The 22270-nt window shown below is 46.3% G+C and overlaps 1 protein-coding gene across 1 annotated transcript in view; it reads left to right on the top strand.

Moving 5' to 3' along the window:
• The window catches only part of LOC115460690 (uncharacterized protein HI_0077-like), an 86249-nt gene that overhangs the window by 35571 nt on the left and 28408 nt on the right, over positions 1 to 22270 (top strand). Inside the window, exons 4-8 of the mRNA XM_030190457.1 lie at positions 918 to 1020; positions 4482 to 4576; positions 10643 to 10792; positions 21772 to 21939; positions 22021 to 22090. Of these exons, the coding sequence (XP_030046317.1) occupies positions 918 to 1020; positions 4482 to 4576; positions 10643 to 10792; positions 21772 to 21939; positions 22021 to 22090 (586 nt within the window). The remainder of the gene's footprint in view (positions 1 to 917; positions 1021 to 4481; positions 4577 to 10642; positions 10793 to 21771; positions 21940 to 22020; positions 22091 to 22270) is intronic.

Here is a 22270-nt window from a genome sequence, read left to right as displayed (position 1 = left end):
AACCCGTAAGCCACATTGAGCCTACTGCTATGCGAGAAAATGTGGAATACAAATGTAATAAATAAATAAAGTTGAGCGCTTCTGACCTTACGATAAGGTAGTAATAACCACATCCAATTAGCCATTCTTTCTCAACCAGGACCTCTCAAGATCCACTCCGTAAGACCAAAGGGGGATGAATCGTCCATCAAAATTGGAGGGGAGATATGATACAGGTCTACAAAATAATGAGTGGAGTGGAACGAGTAGGCGTGAATCGCTTTTTTACTCTTTCCAAAAATACTAGGACTAGGGGGCACTCAGTGAAGCTACAATGTAGTAATTTTAAAACTAATCGGAGAAAATATTTCTTCACTCAACATGTAATTATGTAATTAAACTTTGGAATTCGTTGCCAGAGAATGAAGTAAAAGCAGTTAGCTTAGCGGGGTTTAGAAAAGGTTTGGCTAACTTCCTAAAAGAAATGTCCATAAGCCATTATTAAGATGGACTTGAGGAAAATCCACTGCTTATTTTTAGGATAAGCAGCATAAAATGTATTGTATGTTTTGGGATCTTGCCAGGTAGTTGTAGCCTGGATTGGCCACTGTTGGAAACAGGATGCTGAGCTTGATGGACCTTTGGTCTGTCCCAGTGTGGTAACGCTTATGTTCCTATGTGTCTCACTTTGCAGTTGTTCTCACTTGCTGTGGCTGGGCCATTTCATTAAATAAACTGATACTTAAATTCAGGAGTGTGTTGTGATAATACACTGGATAGATCTGACGGGCCCAAACAGACCCTGAAATGTACTGCTTGTCTCCAGGCTGCAACGGTGTGAAATAGTTGTATTCATGATGTACTGAAGTATAAAATTATATTGCTCATTAAAGAGTCTCTGTGGTATTTACATTTGCTTTTAATTATTGGCCCAACAGAACCAAGTGTATGAAGTTAAGGTGTTTGATGGCAAAGTTTATTTGAAGACCCAAAGCACTCTGTCTCTCACCCCCTTGAAGACATCCAGCCTTCATCAATCTGGTAAAGAGTAATTCATTTGAATCAGAAAATATCTTTATCTGGCTGATATGTATGCACCTAACTACATCTTTTTAGGAGCTAAGGAAATTTATTTTCACCTTGTTGCTCCTTTTTTATTTGCTTAGATGATTTTTAGTTGATTTGTTTTCTAGGTTTTTTTTTATTGTTTGTTTTTCCTTTATGTTTTTGTTTTCTTTGCCCTTACCTCTCCTTCTTCCTTGGTTGCAGGCACTGTCTTACCATCTCTCACTACATAGTAACTTAGTAGATAACAGCAGATAAAGACCTGTGTGGTCCATCCAGTCTGCCTGGATGAGTGGCCTAGTGGTTAGAGCACCGCTCTTTCAATCCAGAGGTGGCCGGTTCAAATCCCACTGCTGCTCCTTGTGATCTTGGCTAAGTCACTTAACCCTCCATTGCCTCAGGTACAAACTTAGATTGTGAGCCCTCCTGGGACAGAGAAATATCCAGTGTACCTGAATGTAACTCACCTTGAGCCAGTGGCGTTCCTGGAGGGGGCTGGCACCCAGGGCAGATTGCCGATGTGCCCCGCCCCCTCCCCCTGATGCAGCGTGGACCCCCCCCCGGCGAAAGGACACCCCCGCGAAGGAACCCCCCTGCTGGGTGCATGCCGCCGGGGGGTGCCGCTCACACCTGTCCTCCATTGTTCCATGCTTCTTCTCTGCCCTGGAACAGGAAGTAACCTGTTCTGGGGCAGAGAAGAAGTATGGAACAACGGAGGACAGGCGCGCGCGGCACCCCCCCGGTGGCGTGCACCCGAGGCAGACCGCACCCACCCCCCCCCAGGAACGCCACTGCCTTGAGCTACTACTGAAAAAGGTGTGAGCAAAAATCCAAATAAGATAAACTCATTGTATGTGATACTTTATGTGTATACCTGACCTTGATTTGCAGCCCAACAACAAGCAGTCACTGAAGGCCAAAATCAGTCATCGCCTTTCCACAGCCCAGTCAGCCCCTGCGACTCAGGTCTATTCCACTGGACTCTTGTTTGAGTACAAATTTTAGGTGACTTGGAGGGGCATTTTCGATAGAACGCCTAAATCAGAATTTGTGATTCGAAAATGCTATGGACGTTTTGTGATGTGGACGTCCTTTTTTTTGGTCCATTTTCGAACAAAAGATGTCCAAACGCAAGACGTGCAAAACAGAGGAGGAGCGGCTTAATGGTTAGTGCAGCGGGCTTTGATCCTGGCAACATAAGTTCAGTTCCCACTGTTGCTTCTGTGACTTTGGGCAAGTCAAATGCACAAGGGGCATTTCTGGATATGACATCTAAGTCTGAATTTGGACGTTTTTTGTAAAACATCCAAAATCAGAACAGGAAAGGTCATTTTCTACAAAAAAAAGTCTCTCTTTTCCGTTTGAAAATGCTGTTTGGAAAAATGTTTTGTGATTTAGATGTTTTATTTTTTGGTCCATTTTCAAACAAATACACCCACATGCAAAACGTAAAAAAATACACAAGAAAATCCACAATCAAGTGAAACCATTCACGTTTTCTAAGTGTGGTAAAAGCTTTGGATGTAATGTAAATCTCAAAGTGCATCAGAAAGTCCACACGGGAGAGAAACCATTTGCATGTATAGAGTCTGGTAAAAGCTTTGGTCAAAAGGTAAACCTCACAATGCACCAGAGAATACACACAGGAGTAACATAGTAACATAGTAGATGACGGCAGAAAAAGACCTGCACGGTCCATCCAGTCTGCCCAACAAGACAACTCATGTGTGCTACTTTTGTGTATACCCTACTTTGATTTGTACCTGTGCTCTTCAGGGCACAGACCGTATAAGTCTGCCCAGCACTAGCCCCGCTTCCCAACCACCAGCCCCGCCTCCCAACCACCGGCTCTGGCACAGACCGTATAAGTCTGCCCAGCACTATCCCTGCCTCCCAACCTCCAGTCCCGCCTCCCACCACTGGCTCTGGCACAGACCGTATAAGTCTGCCCCGCACTAGCCCCGCTTCCCACCACATTTACATGTCCTGAGTGTGGTAAAAGTGGAAAGAAGGTCTCACATGGCATCAGAGAATCCACTGTCACACAACTGTCAGGAATGGTGAACCCTTGGACCAAAGCCGGAGCTTTGGCAGACAAATCACCCGGGCTGGCACAGGCAGGAATCAGAACAGACTGGACTAGGATAAACTAACAAGACTCAACAAGGCAGGACAGAGGTAACTAAACACAATGGACAACACAAGAACCGGATCCAGACGAGGCAAGGAAAGAAGGCAAAGGGTCAGAACTGGAACCCAGACAGGACAAGGCAAGACTCGGAACTGGTTTAAAACTGGGACTGGGACCCAGAAATGCAAGACAAGGCAACACACGGAAGTAGATTAAAACTGGGTCCAGAAAAGGGCAAGACAAGGATAAGGCAAGAACTGGATCCGGACAGGACTAGACTGAAAGAAACAAGACAAAGCACAACTAGACAGGCAAGACAGGGTAGGAGCTAGGCAACAGAATAACAGAAGCAAGACAATACACAGGCAGGAACAGGATTCAGGATTCTCAGACAGGCTTGGCTGGAACAGAATTCTGGAACGGACTTGGTTTGGCTTGACTGGAACAGGATTCTGGAACGGACTTGGCTTGGCTGAAACAGGATTCTAGAATGGACTTGGCTTAGCTGGAACAGGAGTCTGAAAGGGACTTGGCTTGACAGGGAACAGGATACTGAAAGGGACATGGCTTGATAGAGAGCAGGGGCAGAACCTGGCTCAAACACACAACAGGAGCAGAACTTAGCAGAAACATAGCAGGCAAAGGATTAAGCAGACTAAGGGAAGACAAACAAACAAACAAAGAAGCAATGTGCTTACCAGCATCCACAGCTGGAAGGGAAAGGCCAGGCAGATTGAGAGACAGCAGACACACCTGCATAGCAGTGAGGTAATTAAGGACAATGCTGGCTTCTACAGACTCTCAGAATTAACATTAAAGAACTACACACACAGGAAACAGAACAGGGGAAACAGGAACAGAGATTGGCTAACACAGAGATTGGCTTAAACACGGAGCTTAACCATAGCAAGAGTCAAAAGCAGGGCTAGACTAAAAGCAGAAGCCAAGGGAAGTCAAACAGATACAGACACTAAGGGCAGGGTGTGGCTCTAGAGCCAGGCCTTCAGGATCAAGCTTCAAAAGCAAACTCACAGAAACAAAACAAAGCATTGAAACACAAGGCGGAAGCAGTCACTAGACCACCAGGGCACTAGTAAGTAAGGGGACGGGAGGCTAGCAATCTGCCCGTTTGTCCGGATTTCTGGACAAACGGGCAGGCTGGCAAAACCCGCCTGGTTGCCCGGACATGCCCTCAAAGAGAGGACATGTCCGGGTAAATCCGGACATATGGTAACCCTATGCTAACATTTTCTGCTAACAAACCAAGAGAAATGTTTTGACGGGTTGACATTTTTTGTCGTTCCAGATATGCCTTCAGAAAGCACACAGGCTTGCAGTCTGGAAAACACTCTCTGCAGCTGGGCTGCTAAGATTCTTTGTACTCCAGATCCTGAAGAGAAAGTAAGATACTATCGGGGTTTCTTCCACTCTGGTTTCATACATTTACACATTTATATGGGAAATTTTGGAAAATGTGAAACATTTTTAGTCAGATAAAGGGTGTGACACCTTAGGGCATCACAGGAGTGACCATGGGAGGAGATAGAAATGTAATGACCCTAGGAGCACCAGAATAAGAGCATAAAGAAGCCATACTGGGTCAGACCAATGGTCCATCTAGCCCATTGGCCTGCTTCCAGCAGTGACCAATCCAGGTATTCCCAGGGATTAAGATGAGAGTTACCGAGGGAAGCCTAAGGGTTCAGATTTAGAAGCTGGGGGAAGAGCATTCAGCCAAGCTCCAGAGGTTATTAGGGCAATCTAGGGGAGAGTGGTGCGAGACTAGACATAGGCATGCAACCAAGCCCTGGGGATTATTCGGGCCATCCAGAGGAGAGGGGGGCAAGCCCAGCTATAAAGAAGCAGGACCTAAGCCCCAGTAGCCATAGTCAGGTAAGCAGCTGAGCCCCAGGCAGGAAAGAAGTAGCCCTGGAAATGTCTGTTTAAAGGGGGAAGATGCCTTTGTGAGGAAACTGGATAAGTAAACCTCAATCTGGGAATGAAAGTGAGGAATCTGTATTAAAGCATCCTCCACCTTGAAGCTTGCCCTGAGACATAACCCCCGCTTGAGCCTGCCTGCAGGTAATTTCATAAGGGGACACCTAGTCTGGGCACATTTTCAAGTGCTTATTTGTCTTTATAAAATACTAGCATAAGTGGCAGAATAATGCCTATATTGCAGCGAAGGGCGACTAAAATGATAGCGGGGATGGGACGACTTCCCTATGAAGAAAGACTAAGGAGGCTAGGGCTATTCAGCTTGGAGAAGAGATGGCTGAGGGGAGACATGATAGAGGTATATAAAATAATGAGTGGAGTGGAACAGGTGGATGTGAAGCGTCTGTTCACGCTTTCCAAAAATACTAGGACTAGGGGGCATGCGATGAAACTACAGTGTAGTAAATTTAAAACAAATCGGAGAAAAATTTTCTTCACCCAACACGTAATTAAACTCTGGAATTCATTGCCGGAAAATGTGGTGAAGGCGGTTAGCTTAGCAGAGTTTAAAAAGGGGTTGGACGGTTTCCTAAAGGACAAGTCCATAAACCGCTACTAAACGGACTTGGAAAAATCCAAAATCCCAGGAATAACATGTATAGAATGTTTGTACGTTTGGGAAGCTTGCCAGGTGCCCTTGGCCTGGATTGGCCGCTGTCGTGGACAGGATGCTGGGCTCGATGGACCCTTGGCCTTTTCCCAGTAAGGCATTACTTATGTACTTATGCAGGTGTAAGTGTCCATAGTTATAATATTTAAATGCACGCATAGATCACCATATTTTATAGGCTCCACCCAAGCCCTGCCCTGGCAAAGTACACACCGTTCGGTCAAAGTGAGTACATTTACACTAGTTGTTATTTCATGGAGGCCATTTATGCAGTATTGGCTGGATTCAGTAAATGGTGCTCAAAATTTGCCGCAGAAAAAAAATCAGCACTGAACGGTGTTCTGTAATAAGCATTTTGGGATGTGCTCTCAACTCTGGGCACAAGGAGTTACACCAACTGAAACCAGGTGTAAATGCCAGCGTGCAGATTGTCGCGGATCCTCACTATTCTATAACTCTGTGTGTATTTTAGGGGAACGGTGCTGGCCCATGTGTGTCTCTGTCATGGCCATACCCCCTTTGCAGACCCACACAGAAACACTTAGGAGCTGTCTATAAATGTGCGTGTAAGTGTGTTTTCACATGGATCTACCATTTCTGCCTTGTGTCTTTTAGAACGCTTTTCTGTGCGGAAAGTTTGGCACCATATATAGGATTCTCCCGTGTGTGACCACTACTCACCAAACTTATTTTATAAAATGATCCCTTTAAGGGAATCCCCCTGCTTCTGGTAAGATTGTAAGGTGTCCCCTCGGTTACCATCATCACTTGATTGGTTGCCTTTAAACCTGATCCTAAATTGAGACATTAATAGAGCTGACTATAAAATCAGATTTCCCCCCTTTCTCTTTTTAATGATTCACCATGCTTTAGCACGTACGAAAATATTTTGAACTGCAGAATGCTCAAGAATTTGAAATGGTAAAACGGCAGCTGGGACCAACCCGATGCCATTCATGCACAGCCGTTACCATATGGCTGAAAAAGGAGGACAGATTGAGCCAGTCTGGGTTTTACTACCTTTGCTTTCAATGGAAACAAAATCCAGACTGGATCAACGTGCCCTCCTTTTTCTGGAGCCATATGGCAACCCTATCAGGGAGCTGGATTCTGTTCCCAGCTCAAGCCACTTCCTGAGTCCACTGTGGCAGGAGAGGGAAGGAAGGAGTCAGTAATTGTGCAACAGGGACACCTAGTGGCCAGATTGAGGATCCATGATTAAGACTGCCAACTGCATCCAGATTCACAGGACAGGATTGATCCAGTCCTGGGTTTATCCCATTTCATGCAGGGATTTGTAGTCAAGGACGTAGCTACATGGGGCCACCGGGGCATGGGCCCCCACAGATTAGGCCCTGGCCCCCGCCGCCCCACATCAGGTACCTTGTTTGCTGGCAGGGGTCCCCAATCCCCGCCAGAGCTTTCTTCAGCGCCAGTCGACTCCAGCGCCTTCGTTGTGGGATCATCTGTTTCTGACGCCTTACGTCCTGCACCATGCATGTAGCCCCGTGCAGGACATAAGGCGTCAGAAACAGATGATCCCATAACGAAGGCGCCGGAGTCGACCGGCGCTGAAGAAGACTCTTCGGCTGGCGGGGATTGGGGACCCCTGCCAGCAAACAAGGTACTTGATGTGGCGGCGGTGGGTTGCAGTTGCGGCAGTGGTCCAAAGTGGGGGGGGGGGGGGGTCGACGGCGGGGGGAGGCGGTTAAACAGTGCCCCCCCACCTCGGGCTCTGGCCCCCCTCCCGCCAAGGTCTGGCTACGCCCCTGCTTGTAGTTCTGATTTCCCCGCTGCATTCCCTAAGAAAAGCAAGACTGCAAGTCCTAGCATGCACTGGGGTAAACCAAGGACTGGATCTGGATCCAGTTGCCAGCCTTATCCATGATTGCAGAGCTCCGAAAGAGTCCTTAATGCAATGCACCATGCAAAGGATAGTCACTGCAAGAACTGGACTAAAGTGAGTTGGAAGGGATGTCAAATAGAGGAAAAATCCCCCGTCATTGCAGATGATGGGTTATGGAGCCAAGTCTCAACCTTGGTTCAGATTGAGCTGGAAGTCCCTCCCCCCCCCCCACCGCAAAGAGAACCCCCCCCCCCCCCCCAAAAAAAAAAAATCTCAGCAAATAACAATTTTGTTTTGCTTATCCTTTTCCTTACCCTATAATTTCCTTAGGGCCCCTTTTACAAAGTGACGGTAAGCCCAACACGAACTTACAACTCGCTAAAAAGGAAGTACCACCAGGCTACCACAGCAGCCCTGCGGTACTTCCCACCCCCATTTTTGTAGCGCTGGTGTGTACCCGGCAGTAGTCCAGTTTCCTCCAGGTTACTGTGGGACCCTTACGACCACCTCCCGCCAAAATGGGCATACGGCAATTGCTTTACTTGCCCCATGGCCATTTCCTGCAGAAAAGCAAGACCTACATTTTACTCGCTGCAGTAAAAAGGGAGCCTCAGTATACGTGAAAAACACGCCGATGCCAGTGCAGGCCCCCTTTTGCCGCTCCTTGGGCTTTGTCCTGTGACCCAGTAACAAATCTTTTGCGGCCCACGCATAACGTCCTTACCTAATTGTTCAGAATTGCTCTTCTGTGGCATGGCTCTGGCATGAGCATATCTGTGCTAGTATTTGAGATTCTAAAAAAAAATTTTAAAAAAAAGCAGGCGTGTCCCACAACACAGCAACAAAAAAGGAAGTGGTTCCAAAACAGGTGGTTTATTGAAGAAAAGCAATAAAATGACTCTCAAACAGATTATTTCTGTAGAAAAAACCCCAGACAAAATACATAAAAGGATGAAAAACAATAAACCATCAAACAAGGGCTGTGCAAGCAATAAGAATGAACATAGCTATAAATAAACATCTCTATATATAAAAGGCACCTCCAACGTTCTATGAAGCCTCCAACCGGAACTTTGAAGCAGCCGAGATATCCGGTTTGCCCAAGAGTGTGTGCCCCGCCCTCGCGTCACAACGTGATGACGACGAGGGCGGAGCAAACACACTCCACGAAACGCCATCTCCCCCTGCCCCTCGCCGGCCATTTTTCACATGCACACCGCATCGCGGAGCGCCACTGACAGCAGCGGACAGGTCCCTGGAGGGGGGTTGGGGGACAGCTGGATCCCTGGCCATGGGTGGCTGCAGGGGGGGCCCGGGGGATGGAGCGACAGCGACAGCAGCGGACAGGTGCCTGCCTGGAGGGAGGTTGGGGGACAGCTGGATCCTTGGCCATGGGTGGCTGCAGGGGGGGCCCGGGGGATGGAGCGCCAGCGACAGCAGCGGACAGGTGCCTGCCTGGAGGGGGGTTGGGGGACAGCTGGGTCCCTGGCCATGGGTGCCTGCAGGGGGGGGCCGGGGGATGGAGCCACAGCAGCGGACAGGTGCCTGCCTGCAGGGGGGTTGGGGGGACAGCTGGATCCTTGGCCATGGGTGGCTGCAGGGGGAGCCCGGGGGATGGAGCGCCAGCGACAGCAGTGGACAGGTCCCTGGAGGGGGGTTGGGGGACAGCTGGATCCCTGGCCATGGGTGGCTGCAGGGGGGGGCCGGGGGATGGAGCGACAGCAGCGGACAGGTGCCTGCCTGCAGGGGGGTTGGGGGGACAGCTGGATCCTTGGCCATGGGTGGCTGCAGGGAGGGCCGGGGGATGGAGCGCCAGCGACAGCAGCGGGCAGGTGCCTGCCTGGAGGGGGGTTGGGGGACAGCTGGGTCCCTGGCCATGGGTGCCTGCAGGGGGGGCCGGGGGATGGAGCGACAGCAGCGGACAGCTGCCTGCCTGCAGGGGGGGCCAGGGAATGGAGCGACAGCAGAGGACAGCTGCCTGCCTGCAGGGGGGTTGGGGGACAGCTGGGTCCTTGGCCATGGGTGGCTGCAGGGGGGGCCGGGGGATGGAGCGCCAGCGACAGCAGCGGACAGGTCCCTGGAGGGGGGTTGGGGGACAGCTGGATCCCTGGCCATGAGTGGCTGCAGGGGGGGCCAGGGGATGGAGCGACAGCAGAGGACAGGTGCCTGCCTGCAGGGGGGGTTGGGGGGACAGCTGGATCCTTGGCCATGGGTGGCTGCAGGGGGGGCCGGGGGATGGAGCGCCAGCGACAGCAGCGGACAGGTGCCTGCCTGCAGGGGGGTTGGGGGACAGCTGGGTCCCTGGCCATGGGTGCCTGCATGGGGGGGCCGGGGAACAGGACGGTCGCTGGACACAAAAACCTTCCTAGCGCCTGTTTCATCTCTCAAAGAAACGGGCCTTTTTTGCTAGTTATAGCCATTGCTCCGCCCCCAGCGTCATGACGATTGATGCGAGGGCGGGGCCCGGAGTGATTCCCCCCCTCCCTGTCTCCCACCCTGCCAACCCCTTCGTTGTTGTGCCATTGCTCCGCCCTCGAGGGTGGGGCCCGGAGCGATTTTGGTGGCCTCACCACCACGAACCTTCGAACCTTTTTGAAGGAAGTCAGGGCCTGGCTTCACTGACGTCAGTGTCCTCAGAACGTTGAGGGTGAGTTTTATTATAGTAGATGTTAAATTAAAAGGTTTGACAGCAATGATCGCACACAATTGAAAACATTTACAGCGATGTCAAAGTTACAAATTGTTTATTAGAAATAAGCAAAATGCATAGCACTGTAAACGAAAACACATACAAATTTGGGGATTCTGTCAGGTCCTTGTGACCTGGATTGGCCACTGTTGGAAGCAGGATACTGGGCTGGATGGACCGTCGATCTGACCCAGTATGGCTATTCTTTTGTTCTTATATATGGCGTAATTCCAATATCTATCTCAATCAGTTCACATTATGATGTGATATGCCACTGTAAGCAGATTAGCTTTTAATGTATGCTGTCAATCTTTTGTTGTCAAGGCAACACTGACGCATCAAGTACAAGAGTTATGGAATTCTGGAAAGATCACAGAAATCGGACAGAGCGAACCTCCAGCGCAGCCCAGCAGAAAAGCAGAGCTTACTGTACTGCATCCTGGGAGAATCAAGAGAGGGAAAGGAGGCACGCTGGTGAGACTGCCATCTAATTCTTGCCAGCAAACAGAGGGTAAAGCTGGAATGGAAATAAACTAGATGAGGGGATGAGTTCTGTAAAACCCAATATGTTTCTCTTGAAGATTTATGGAGGAGCGGCCTAGTAGTTAGGGTGGTGGACTTTGGTCCTGGGGAACTGAGTTCGATTCCCACTTCAGGCACAGGCAGCTCCTTGTGACTCTGGGCAAGTCACTTAACCCTCCATTGCCCCAAGTAAGCTGCATTGAGCCTGCCATGAGTGGGAAAGCGCAGGGTACAAATGTAACAAAAATAAAACAGATATTATTGGAGATTCTACATGGAATGTTTCTACTCTTTGAGATTCTACATGGAATGTTGCTATTCCACTAGCTCAAAACAGTATATAATAATCCAGTTTCAAAGTCTTTCTAACCTCTTAATTAATAATCGCATAGATACTCAATCCAAGCATTTAAACATATAGTTATTTTTGAACCTCAGTGATGTAAATCGTCCTTTAAAGTATAGGAACGATTGAACAAAACATCCAATTCTTCATCGGTTCTTATTTCCTCCCTTTCTCATTTTCAATCATTTTCAAGTAATTCTATAAATAAATTTACTACAAAAACTTATCTTAGTTTAATGATTTTGTCGGACCCAGGGGATCAAACGTCCGACGTGCACGTTTCGCCCATAATAGGCTGTCTCAAGGACATTCCCCTAAAATACAAATAAACAGATATTTAAACCATTACCCCATTTTTGAAGTATTTCTACATAAACAGTATCTAGCATACATTCAATTTTAACCAACCAAACACACTCACCCCGTGCTTATCTTAGCGTCAGCTAGGCAAAAGTTATTGGCCAAGATGGCGCCCGCTTTTTTTCAAACTAATTAAATAGGGTGTACGTAATGACGTTTCTCCAATGTTACAGACTTGTAAGCCCCGCCCCCCAAGGCGTTCCACCGGCAGCCTAAAGATCTAATCACGCTACCGGTGGTTAAGGGGGATTTTTTTAAGTTAGCGAAGTCCATTCAATTTCAATATTTAATCCCATAGGTACTACTGTTTGAAACAAAAAGATATTAAATTGCTCTCTATAGTTCAACAGTTTTTTAATCGACCCACCCTCCTCCCGATAGTCCAAACATTCAATAATTCTCCATTTAATATCCTCCCAAGTGTGTTTTTTCTGAAGCCAGTGATCTGCTGCGTTCGGCACCTAACCCTTACCGTTCAGTGAATCCAGACTGCCCCAATTTGACTGCCCCGATCGGACCGACCGTTCACTTGTCTATTAGATTGTAAGCTCTTTGAGCAGGGACTGTCTCTCTTTGTTAAATTGTACAGCGCTGCGTAACCCTAGTAGCGCTCTAGAAATGTTAAGTAGTAGTAGTAGTAGTACCAAGGGAGCCTGTAAATTTTGAGTAGAGATTTTCGATTTATGTTCATTTAATCGCGTTTTTATGGATCTAGAAGTCCTGCCAATATAAACTAAATTACAAGGGCATAAAATTGCATAGATGACATTCTTACTGTCACAGTTAGTATTCAATCTACTCTTCATAATTTTATCCATATTTGGTACCTTCCAGTTTTCCTCCACTATCGCTCGAGAGCACCATTGACAGTGGCCACAAATAGTTTGCTTGCCCTGCCTGTTCACTGTAGAGTTTTTTGTATCAAATTTATTTCTACTAAGGCGTTCTGCCAGAGTTTTACCCCTGGTGTAAGAAATCATAGGTAGATCTTCAAAACATGAATATAACTGCATAATATGCCAATGATCCTTAATCACTTTAGCAATTTTCTGACTTGTCTCCGTAAAAGGTAAAATACAAGTGAGACAATCTTCTTCAAGTTTCGAGGTTTCCTGCAGCAACAGTGATCTCTGAGCAAATCTAGCTCTAGTATATGCCCTTTTTATTGCCACTTTTGGGTAACCTCTTGACAAAAACCTCTCTTTCAGCTCCTTAGCCTGTTTCTTAAATTCATTTAAAGAAGAACAAACTCGTCTGACACGTAGAAATTGGCTAATCGGGAGATTAAACTTCAGATGATAAGGGTGAAAACTATTGAAACGTAGAAGAGTGTTTCTACTAATAGGTTTTCGATATAATGATGTAGATAATTTTTCTCCTTCTTTAGAGACTAGCAAGTCCAGAAATTCAATAACTGTTTCATTCATAGTCATAGTAAACGAAATATGAGAATTTATATTATTGAGCCAGTCCAAAAACTTCAATAGATCACATTTCGATCCCATCCATAAAAAGAAAATATCATCTAGGAATCTTCTCCAAAATTTCACAAATTTAAAAAATGGAGATAGGTAGATAGCTTCTAATTCCATCTTTTCAATATAAAGGGTGGCTACAGAGGGGGCTAGCGTTGCTCCCATCGCTACTCCTTGGGTTTGAAGGTAAAACTGTTTATTAAACCAAAAATAGTTTTTACAGATAACCAATTCTGCCAGATTCATAATGAACTCTGTAGAAATTCTTTGACCCTCCGGACGTGCTTCTAAAATCTCTTTAATAGTTCTTAAAGCACCATTCTGCGGAATCTTAGTATAAAGAGATATAATATCTAGAGTAACCAAATAGGTGACCTTCGATACTTCAGATATGTCTTCCAACTGTGTAAGAAAATGAGAAGAATCTCTAATATATGAATCCATTTTCCTCACACGTTCCTTCAAAAAACAGTCTATAAAGATAGACAAAGGTTCCAGAATCGATGATTTAGTGGAGACTATAGGGCGTCCTGGAGGTGTAGACAGACGTTTATGAATTTTCGGTAAAAAATAAATTTTTGGAGTTTGAGGACAATCTTCAATTAGAAATCTTCCTTCTCTAGCCGTGAGCATATTAGTTTTCATGGCTTGAGAGACCAATTCTTTTACTTCATTTTCTAGATCATTTAAAGGATCATGAAGCAATAGTTCATAGGAGCTTAGATCAGTCAATTGATTTTTAGCTTCCTCCATATATTGGGTCTTATCCCATACCACTGTAGCTCCTCCTTTATCAGCTCTTGTAACAATGATGGAAGGTTCATTTATTAGACTGTCCAAAGCTATCCATTGTCTCGTCGTCATATTCGTTTTCAAATCCACAGAACTTAACGAACACTCTAATTCATCCAATTCTCGAAGTACCAGATTTTTAAAAGTAAGTACTATCGGATTAATCGGTCCCGGTGGGTACCATTTCGATGGTGGTTTTACCATTGAAATATCTGGAGCTGATAGTTGATCCATGAAAAAAATTTTACATTGTAACTTTCTAAAAAACCTATATAAAGCCACTCGCAGATGAAAAGGATCATGACGAGTAGTCGGCACAAAACCTAAACCTAGATTAAGCACATCCAATTGATCCTCTGAAAGCTGAAAAGATGATATATTCACTATTGCTTCCGTACTCTTCGACCTCTGTAGTCCCCCGATCTATTTTGTCCTCTTAACTGTTGTTGTTGTTGTCTCAGTTGAGGTTTCTGCATTCTTGTTCTTATACTTTGATCCCGAAGATCATAAGGTTGTTCATCCATTTGAGTTTCCTGTTCGCGATCACTCCCTGTACTTAAATCTCCACTATCTTCAGAGGAACCTTCAAACGCTACCCTTCTTTTGTTAGGGATATTATTATATTCTTTTCTATTCCAAACATATATTCTACCAAGTTGATAGTCTCTTTCATCTCTTTTCAATTTTTTAATTTTCGTTTGTTTGATAGAATCTTTCATCGTTTGCATCGTTTTTTTCAAATCCTCCAGTTTCTTATCGTAAATTTCTATGGTATCAGTCCCTTTGAGATTTTCTTCCATATTGTTGATGTCAACCCGCAGTTCCGTTTGTGCTTGAATAGTTGTTTCGACTATCAGAGCCATAAGATCACGACTACATTTGTTTAAAATAGCTGACCATTTTTCAACAAAAACCTTATCTGTTACAAAAATTTTAGGTTCTTTAATTATACGCAGTCCTCTAGGTATCCATGATTTTCTAAGGTATTGTGCCAGAGTACTCGCATGCAATTCTGCTCTCAGTAATCTTTTATACAAATTTTCTAAATCCACCCAGGAGCCATGGGGATTGGGGCTTTCCTCCTCATCCAGCAGCATAGGTAGCTGTAGTAATTTCTGAATCTGATCTTCAGTGTATCCTTCAAATGCCATCGTCATATAGTATAACACTAATCAATCGGCAAAAATGATTTTATATATATTCAAACCAGATTTTTTCTATAGCTCAAAACAGTATATAATAATCCAGTTTCAAAGTCTTTCTAACCTCTTAATTAATAATCGCATAGATACTCAATCCAAGCATTTAAACATATAGTTATTTTTGAACCTCAGTGATGTAAATCGTCCTTTAAAGTATAGGAACGATTGAACAAAACATCCAATTCTTCATCGGTTCTTATTTCCTCCCTTTCTCATTTTCAATCATTTTCAAGTAATTCTATAAATAAATTTACTACAAAAACTTATCTTAGTTTAATGATTTTGTCGGACCCAGGGGATCAAACGTCCGACGTGCACGTTCGCCCATAATAGGCTGTCTCAGGACATTCCCCTAAAATACAAATAAACAGATATTTAAACCATTACCCCATTTTTGAAGTATTTCTACATAAACAGTATCTAGCATACATTCAATTTTAACCAACCAAACACACTCACCCCGTGCTTATCTTAGCGTCAGCTAGGCAAAAGTTATTGGCCAAGATGGCGCCCGCTTTTTTTCAAACTAATTAAATAGGGTGTACGTAATGACGTTTCTCCAATGTTACAGACTTGTAAGCCCCGCCCCCCCAAGGCGTTCCACCGGCAGCCTAAAGATCTAATCACGCTACCGGTGGTTAAGGGGGATTTTTTTAAGTTAGCGAAGTCCATTCAATTTCAATATTTAATCCCATAGGTACTACTGTTTGGGGGCGGGGCTTACAAGTCTGTAACATTGGAGAAACGTCATTACGTACACCCTATTTAATTAGTTTGAAAAAAAGCGGGCGCCATCTTGGCCAATAACTTTTGCCTAGCTGACGCTAAGATAAGCACGGGGTGAGTGTGTTTGGTTGGTTAAAATTGAATGTATGCTAGATACTGTTTATGTAGAAATACTTCAAAAATGGGGTAATGGTTTAAATATCTGTTTATTTGTATTTTAGGGGAATGTCCTTGAGACAGCCTATTATGGGCGAAACGTGCACGTCGGACGTTTGATCCCCTGGGTCCGACAAAATCATTAAACTAAGATAAGTTTTTGTAGTAAATTTATTTATAGAATTACTTGAAAATGATTGAAAATGAGAAAGGGAGGAAATAAGAACCGATGAAGAATTGGATGTTTTGTTCAATCGTTGCTATTCCACTAGCAACATTCCATGTAGAAGGCTGCGCAGGCTTCTGTTTCTGTGAGTCTGACGTCCTGCACATACGTGCAGGACGTCAGACTCACAGAAGCAGAAGCCTGCGCGGCCACCACTGGTGATCTGCAAGGGCCGACTTCTACATGGAGTGTTGCTAGTGGAATAGCAACATTCCATGTAGAATCTCAAATAGTAGCAACAGTGGAGGAGTGGCCTAGTGGTTAGGGTGGTGGACTTTGGTCCTGAGGAACTGAGTCCGATTCCCACTTCAGGTACAGGCAGCTCCTTGTGACTCTGGGCAAGTCACTTAACCCTCCATTGCCCCATGTAAGCCGCATTGAGCCTGCCATGAATGGGAAAGCGCAGGGTACAAATGTAACAAAAATAAAATAGATACGATTGGAGATTCTACATGGAATGTTGCTACTATTGGAGATTCTACATGGAATGTTGCTATTCCACTAGCAACATTCCATATAGAAGCCTGCGCGGCCACATTGGTGATCTGCAAGGGCCGACTTCTACATGGAATGTTGCTAGTGGAATAGCAACATTCCATGTAGAATCTCAAATAGTAGCAACAGTGGAGGAGTGGCCTAGTGGTTAGGGTGGTGGACTTTGGTCCTGGGGAACTGAGGAACTGAGTTGGATTCCCACTTCAGGCACAGGCAGCTCCTTGTGACTCTGGGCAAGTCACTTAACCCTCCATTGCCCCATGTAAGCCGCATTGAGCCTGCCATGAGTGGGAAAGCGCGGGGTACAAATGTAACAAAAAAAAAAATCACAGCCGCAGCAAGCCAACAAAACCTGGAAACATTTCCAGTCTAATCACAAGCAAAGCCTTTGCTTTGTCTTACATTCTGTTCTGCATGTGAAAAACTCCAGTACAAGCTGTTCTCACGAAATGCTTTCCATATGACCAGAATAGCGCGTTGTCTGAAGTCTGGCTTCCAGTGCTTTCAGTGAAAACAGAATTCAGTTAGGAAGAAGCTTGCTTAAAAGTTCAAGCATTATGTCTACAATTTAGCTGAAGCCCTGGCTGCACAATGTGTGTTAATATAGAGCAGTAACACACGTCAGACCTTATTGACTTACCACTCAGGAATGCTAAAAGATCAGCAGGTACGTTCCTAAATCTTCACTTCCCCAGTTGTGAAGGACTAAAATACAAACTAACACATGCGTCCAGCTTCTCCTATATGAGCAGGCAGTTGTGGAATGCATTGCCACCTGACCTGAAAATAATTTACAGTCTAATCAACTTTCGTAAATCACTAAAGACCTATCTCTTCAACAAGACATACCACAATGATCCATAATAGGAGCTGGAACACATCATCACTTACTTGATACCCTGAATGTTTTCTCCCTATACCTTATTGCTTAATTCTTTTATATCAGCCATATTCTTTATATAATAAAACGCAGCCTCTACGTTCTGAGGACATTGACGTCGCTGAAGTCACTCACACACCGGTTCGTGGTTTCATGGTGGTGAAGCCACAACATCTTCATGCCCCGCCCTTGCGTCACACGTGATGACGTCGAGGGCGGAACACGAAAACAAATTAACGCACGGGGAGCAGTGTTTCCCTACTCTTCCCTTTCCAACAAATCCCAGCCGCCGCCGACGTGCACATGAACCCGGCCCCTTTCGCCACATAGCCCCGCCCCTTACAACTTACCGCCCCGCCCACGGTACACACACTTAACCTCACCAACCTCCCTCCCCCCCTGTCACCTCCCCTCCCCTTACGCATGTCTCCCTGGTGGTCTAGAGGTACCTGTTCCATCGGCCCAGGAAAGAAAGAGCCCCCTCTTTCCTCCCGTAGCGGTGGCTTCCTTGCTGCATCGTGTGGGAGTCCGGCTCTCGGCGTTTGAAAATGGCCGCCGAGGGTTCAAGCTGTCTCGCGAGACTTCAACTCTCGGAGGCCATTTTGAAACGCCGAGAGCCAGACTCCCACACGATGCAGCAAGGAAGCCACCGCTACGGGAGGAAAGAGGGGGGCTCTTTCTTTCCTGGGCCGACGGAACAGGTACCGTAAAGGGAGGGGAAGGGAGTCCCGTGCCCGCCACCCGCCCGTTCATCGGCGCCAGGAACGGGCCATTTTTACTAGTTCTTTATATAATACCAATTGTATCTTTTACTCTGATATGGCGATCTCTTATGTTATCCATGTTCTTTATGTAATATCAACTGTACCTTTTTACTCTGGAATGGCGAATGCCATGACGGAAGATTGTAAGCCACAGGAGCTTGCAAATAGGTGAGAAAATGTGGGATACAAATGCAACAAATCTACTTTAATAAAACTCACCCTCAACATTCTGAAGACAACGTTCTGAAGTCACTCAGTCACTCCCTGAAGGGTTCATGGATTCATGGTGGTGAAGCCACAACACTGACCATGTCTCTCTGCCCCGCCCTCGCATGACGGACCAATCAGAAAAAACACCCTCAACATTCTGAAACACAAAGGACCATCACAACACCATTCCCAGGCAACACTAGGCAACGTAAGACGGACCAATCAGAGGAAACTACGTGACAATAAGGGAGGAGCATTCCCCAGCAGAATGGCTCATTATCTGTGCAGCACGGAGAGCACAGAACCACCGCTGGAACGAGAGAAGAATATTCCTGCTGTGGGTATGTGCAAAAATAGACCGGGGGGGGGGGGGGGGAGAAATTTTAAAATGCCTAATGCCAGTACTGAAGAGTGCCAGAGGGCCTATAGCACAGACTATATTTGGGATCGCTTGACATGGAGTCAGAGGAGCCGGAAAACAACGTGCCCGTCACCATCTGGGACGTGGGCGAACAGGACAAGCTGCGGCCCAGCTGGAAGGATTACCCGTGACCCAGCCAGCAGCAAACAGCGACCAAGGAACCGCGTGTTTCCCAACTCCTTCTCTGCCTAGAAATCGCTGGAGACTGGCTGCCAAACTAACGAAACAACCGCACACCGACGCACCACCTCCATCATTCGAAAGGCATCCACTCTTTCTTCAACAGAAATGCAAACTAATAATACAAAACAAACAAAGAATACATGGTTTCTCAGGCGGCTGCAGGTAACTCCCCACCCCCTTCCTCTTCCCCTTTTGCCGAAGCGGCCAAGGACGTGCCCAACCATCCCCAGCCTCAGGCAAGCTGTCTCCCACCTCGGGGATTCCCCGAGCACCCGGAAAAAGACGGTGCTGATTCCTGCAGCGCATAAATGTTCCAGCATTCCCCTGCAGCCGGTCTGAAATGGACCAAACATACCGGATCACCCCCCCCGACGGCCCGAGACCGTGCTCTTCTCCCTTCCGCCAACTTAAAACAACCATCCCCGTCCTCAGGCAAGCCGTCACCCTCCTCCAGGATGCCCAGAACCCCAGCCCAATGGAAAAAGATGGCGCTGCTTCCAACAGCACATTTCTCTTCCAGTGTTCCCCTACAGCAGCCCTGAAACGGCCAAAAAATACCGACAGACAAAGAACGTGCTCCTCAACCTTCCGCCCATCTAAAACAACACTGCTGCCTCAGCACAACACAAAAAAAAAAAACATGGAAAAAAAAAACACTCAACAAAGGCTGACCCCCTACAACCACATTACATTTCACCAACAGAAAGACCCCCCTCCACAAACCTCCTTGACAGACAAAACCACACACACACAATACAACAGAAACACACCCTCAAAGCCACACACCAATCCAACCCACTTTGCCAGCATAGCACAGCACATCCCCCAACCCCCAAGCAAAAAACAAAACAAAACAAGACACACATCAACAACCTGCACACACACCGCACCCTCACACACTCACACACACACACAATAACTCTGTGACACACACACACACACACACAATAACTCTGTGACACATACACACACACACACACACACAAAAAGCCACATGCTAGCGCCCGTTTCATTGGTTTCGGAAACGGGCCTTTTTTACTAGTAAATAAATAAATAAATATGAAAGGCAGCTGTCATAACAAGGAAGAATAGAATTTTAGTTTTATGACAAGATACGATACTTATATTCTGCCAACTCCCAATAAAGATTCAAAGTGGATAACAAAAACATAAATAATTATAAAAGAAAAAAAAAAGAAAATATTACAATAAATACTTTTTAAACAAATACGTTTTCAGACCCTTGCAAAAAGCATAATAGGAAGAGCTAGTTTTCAACTGTCCCACATATTGCAATCCAGTTTAGGATGGGCTGGAAAGGGCTTCGACGGAGACTCCAGTAATTTGGAACAGAGCCGGGTGGACTTCTTCGTTCTATGTCCGAGAAACACCAAAGAAAGATCATGATCAAGTCTATAATCTCACATTCATTGTTGATTTTAATCTTGAATTGATAACGACTCTGGCTGTTGGGCTGAGTGGATGGACCGTTCAGGTCTTTATCTGCCGTCACTTACTATGTTACCTGTAACGGGGCATTACAGTAGTTGCATGATACCACCAAAGTCACCTCAGCCATTCAATTACAGGTTTTGCTAAAGGTTCATCAACCCACAGTGCACTGGTTCCATGTTGCAGTAGGTCCAACCAATACAAAAACCTCTCTTCCTGTTGCTTCCTTTTTCATTTTCACTGTTAGTCTCAGATGGCCGGATTCAGTGAATGGCACCGGGAAGAATTCACGCTCAGTTCTATTCTTTGAAGGGTGCTCTGAGCTGAGCTGTCTTTATAGGAAATCGTTTACTGCATATTCTTTCACCCGTGAGCACTTACCACCAAGGGCATAACCAGACCTCGGTGGGAGGGGGGGCCAGAGCCTGAGGTGGGTGGGGCACTGTTTAGCCGCCTCCCCTGCCGCCGACCCCCCCCCCCCCCCACTACTTTGGACCCCACCGCCACCGCAAAAACCCTCCCCCGTCACCGCAGCTGCCAATACCTTGTTTCTGGCGGCGGTCCCCAACCCCCGCCAGCCGAAGAGTCTTCTTCAGCACCGGTCAACTCTGGCGCCTTTGCTGTGTGATGATCTGTTTCGAACTCCTGACATCCTGCACCGTGCACGTCCTTTATGTAGCCCCAAGCAGGACGTAAGGCGTCAGAAACAGATTATCATACAACGAAGGCGCTGGAGTCGACCAGCGCTGAAGAAGACTCTTTGGCTGGCGGGGGGTTGGGGACCCCTGGCAGCAAACAAGGTACCTGAAGCGGCGGCAGGGCGGGGGGCGGGGGGGGGGGGTCAGTGACTGGGGGGGTCAGATGTAGAGGGGGCCAGGGCTTAATGCTACACCCCTGCTTACCACACAGCCCCCAAATTCTACAACACTGACCCGTCCATGCCTCTTCCATAGCCACACCCCCTTTTGGTTTGCATGCGAGAGGATTTGGGCGCTGTCTTTATAGAATCACGTGCAGCAGGCCAGATCCACTTGCAAATTCAAATTAGAGTCAGTTAACATCAATGATTGTTAATGGCTCATTAACTGATGTATTTGCATACGGATCTCAGTGTCACGCCTAAATTTGGGCAGCATTTATAGAATCTTCCGGAGAACGAGAGGTTAACTCAGCATCTGTCCTGTTCCCAGGAGATTGTACCTGTAATTGAATGCATTTTTTTTTCTGCTCTTGAATGACACAGGCCAGCAGGATAGCACTGTTGCACTCGCTTGCAAATATTGAACTGTGGGCCATGGATCTCTCCTGGGACATCATCGTTCGCTTTGCAACATTCCAGCTGCCGAATGGAGACCGTCTCCCGCGAGAGTTTTTTACTGACTTTGTCAAGGTGGCTGGGGACGAGGCGAAGGTCAGTATCCCTTGAACATTATGCATGACAGGTAAATAACGCTTTCCAGATTCGACACAACATTTTTGCTTTCTCCCCCAGCATTACATGCTACTGCAGAAAAGATTAGTAGAACTTGGCTGCTTTTTCGGAGCGCTTCCAGTTCACAATGGTAAGCACTATAAGATTTTATTCTGTTACTGTCTGGCTCTGACATACGGTTGCCTTGTAAAAGTCCCCACACCCTTGTGCATGATGCCACATGATTTTGTGACTGTTATCATGAGACTTGGCACCTTGGCAATAGGAAACGATGCACTTAAGCTCTTCTGCTGTCAGGTGAGGAAGTGGC

This window comes from Microcaecilia unicolor, chromosome 1, assembly GCF_901765095.1.
Source record: "Microcaecilia unicolor chromosome 1, aMicUni1.1, whole genome shotgun sequence".
Lineage (NCBI taxonomy): Eukaryota > Metazoa > Chordata > Amphibia > Gymnophiona > Siphonopidae > Microcaecilia > Microcaecilia unicolor.
This window is presented reverse-complemented; position numbering and strand designations above follow the sequence as displayed.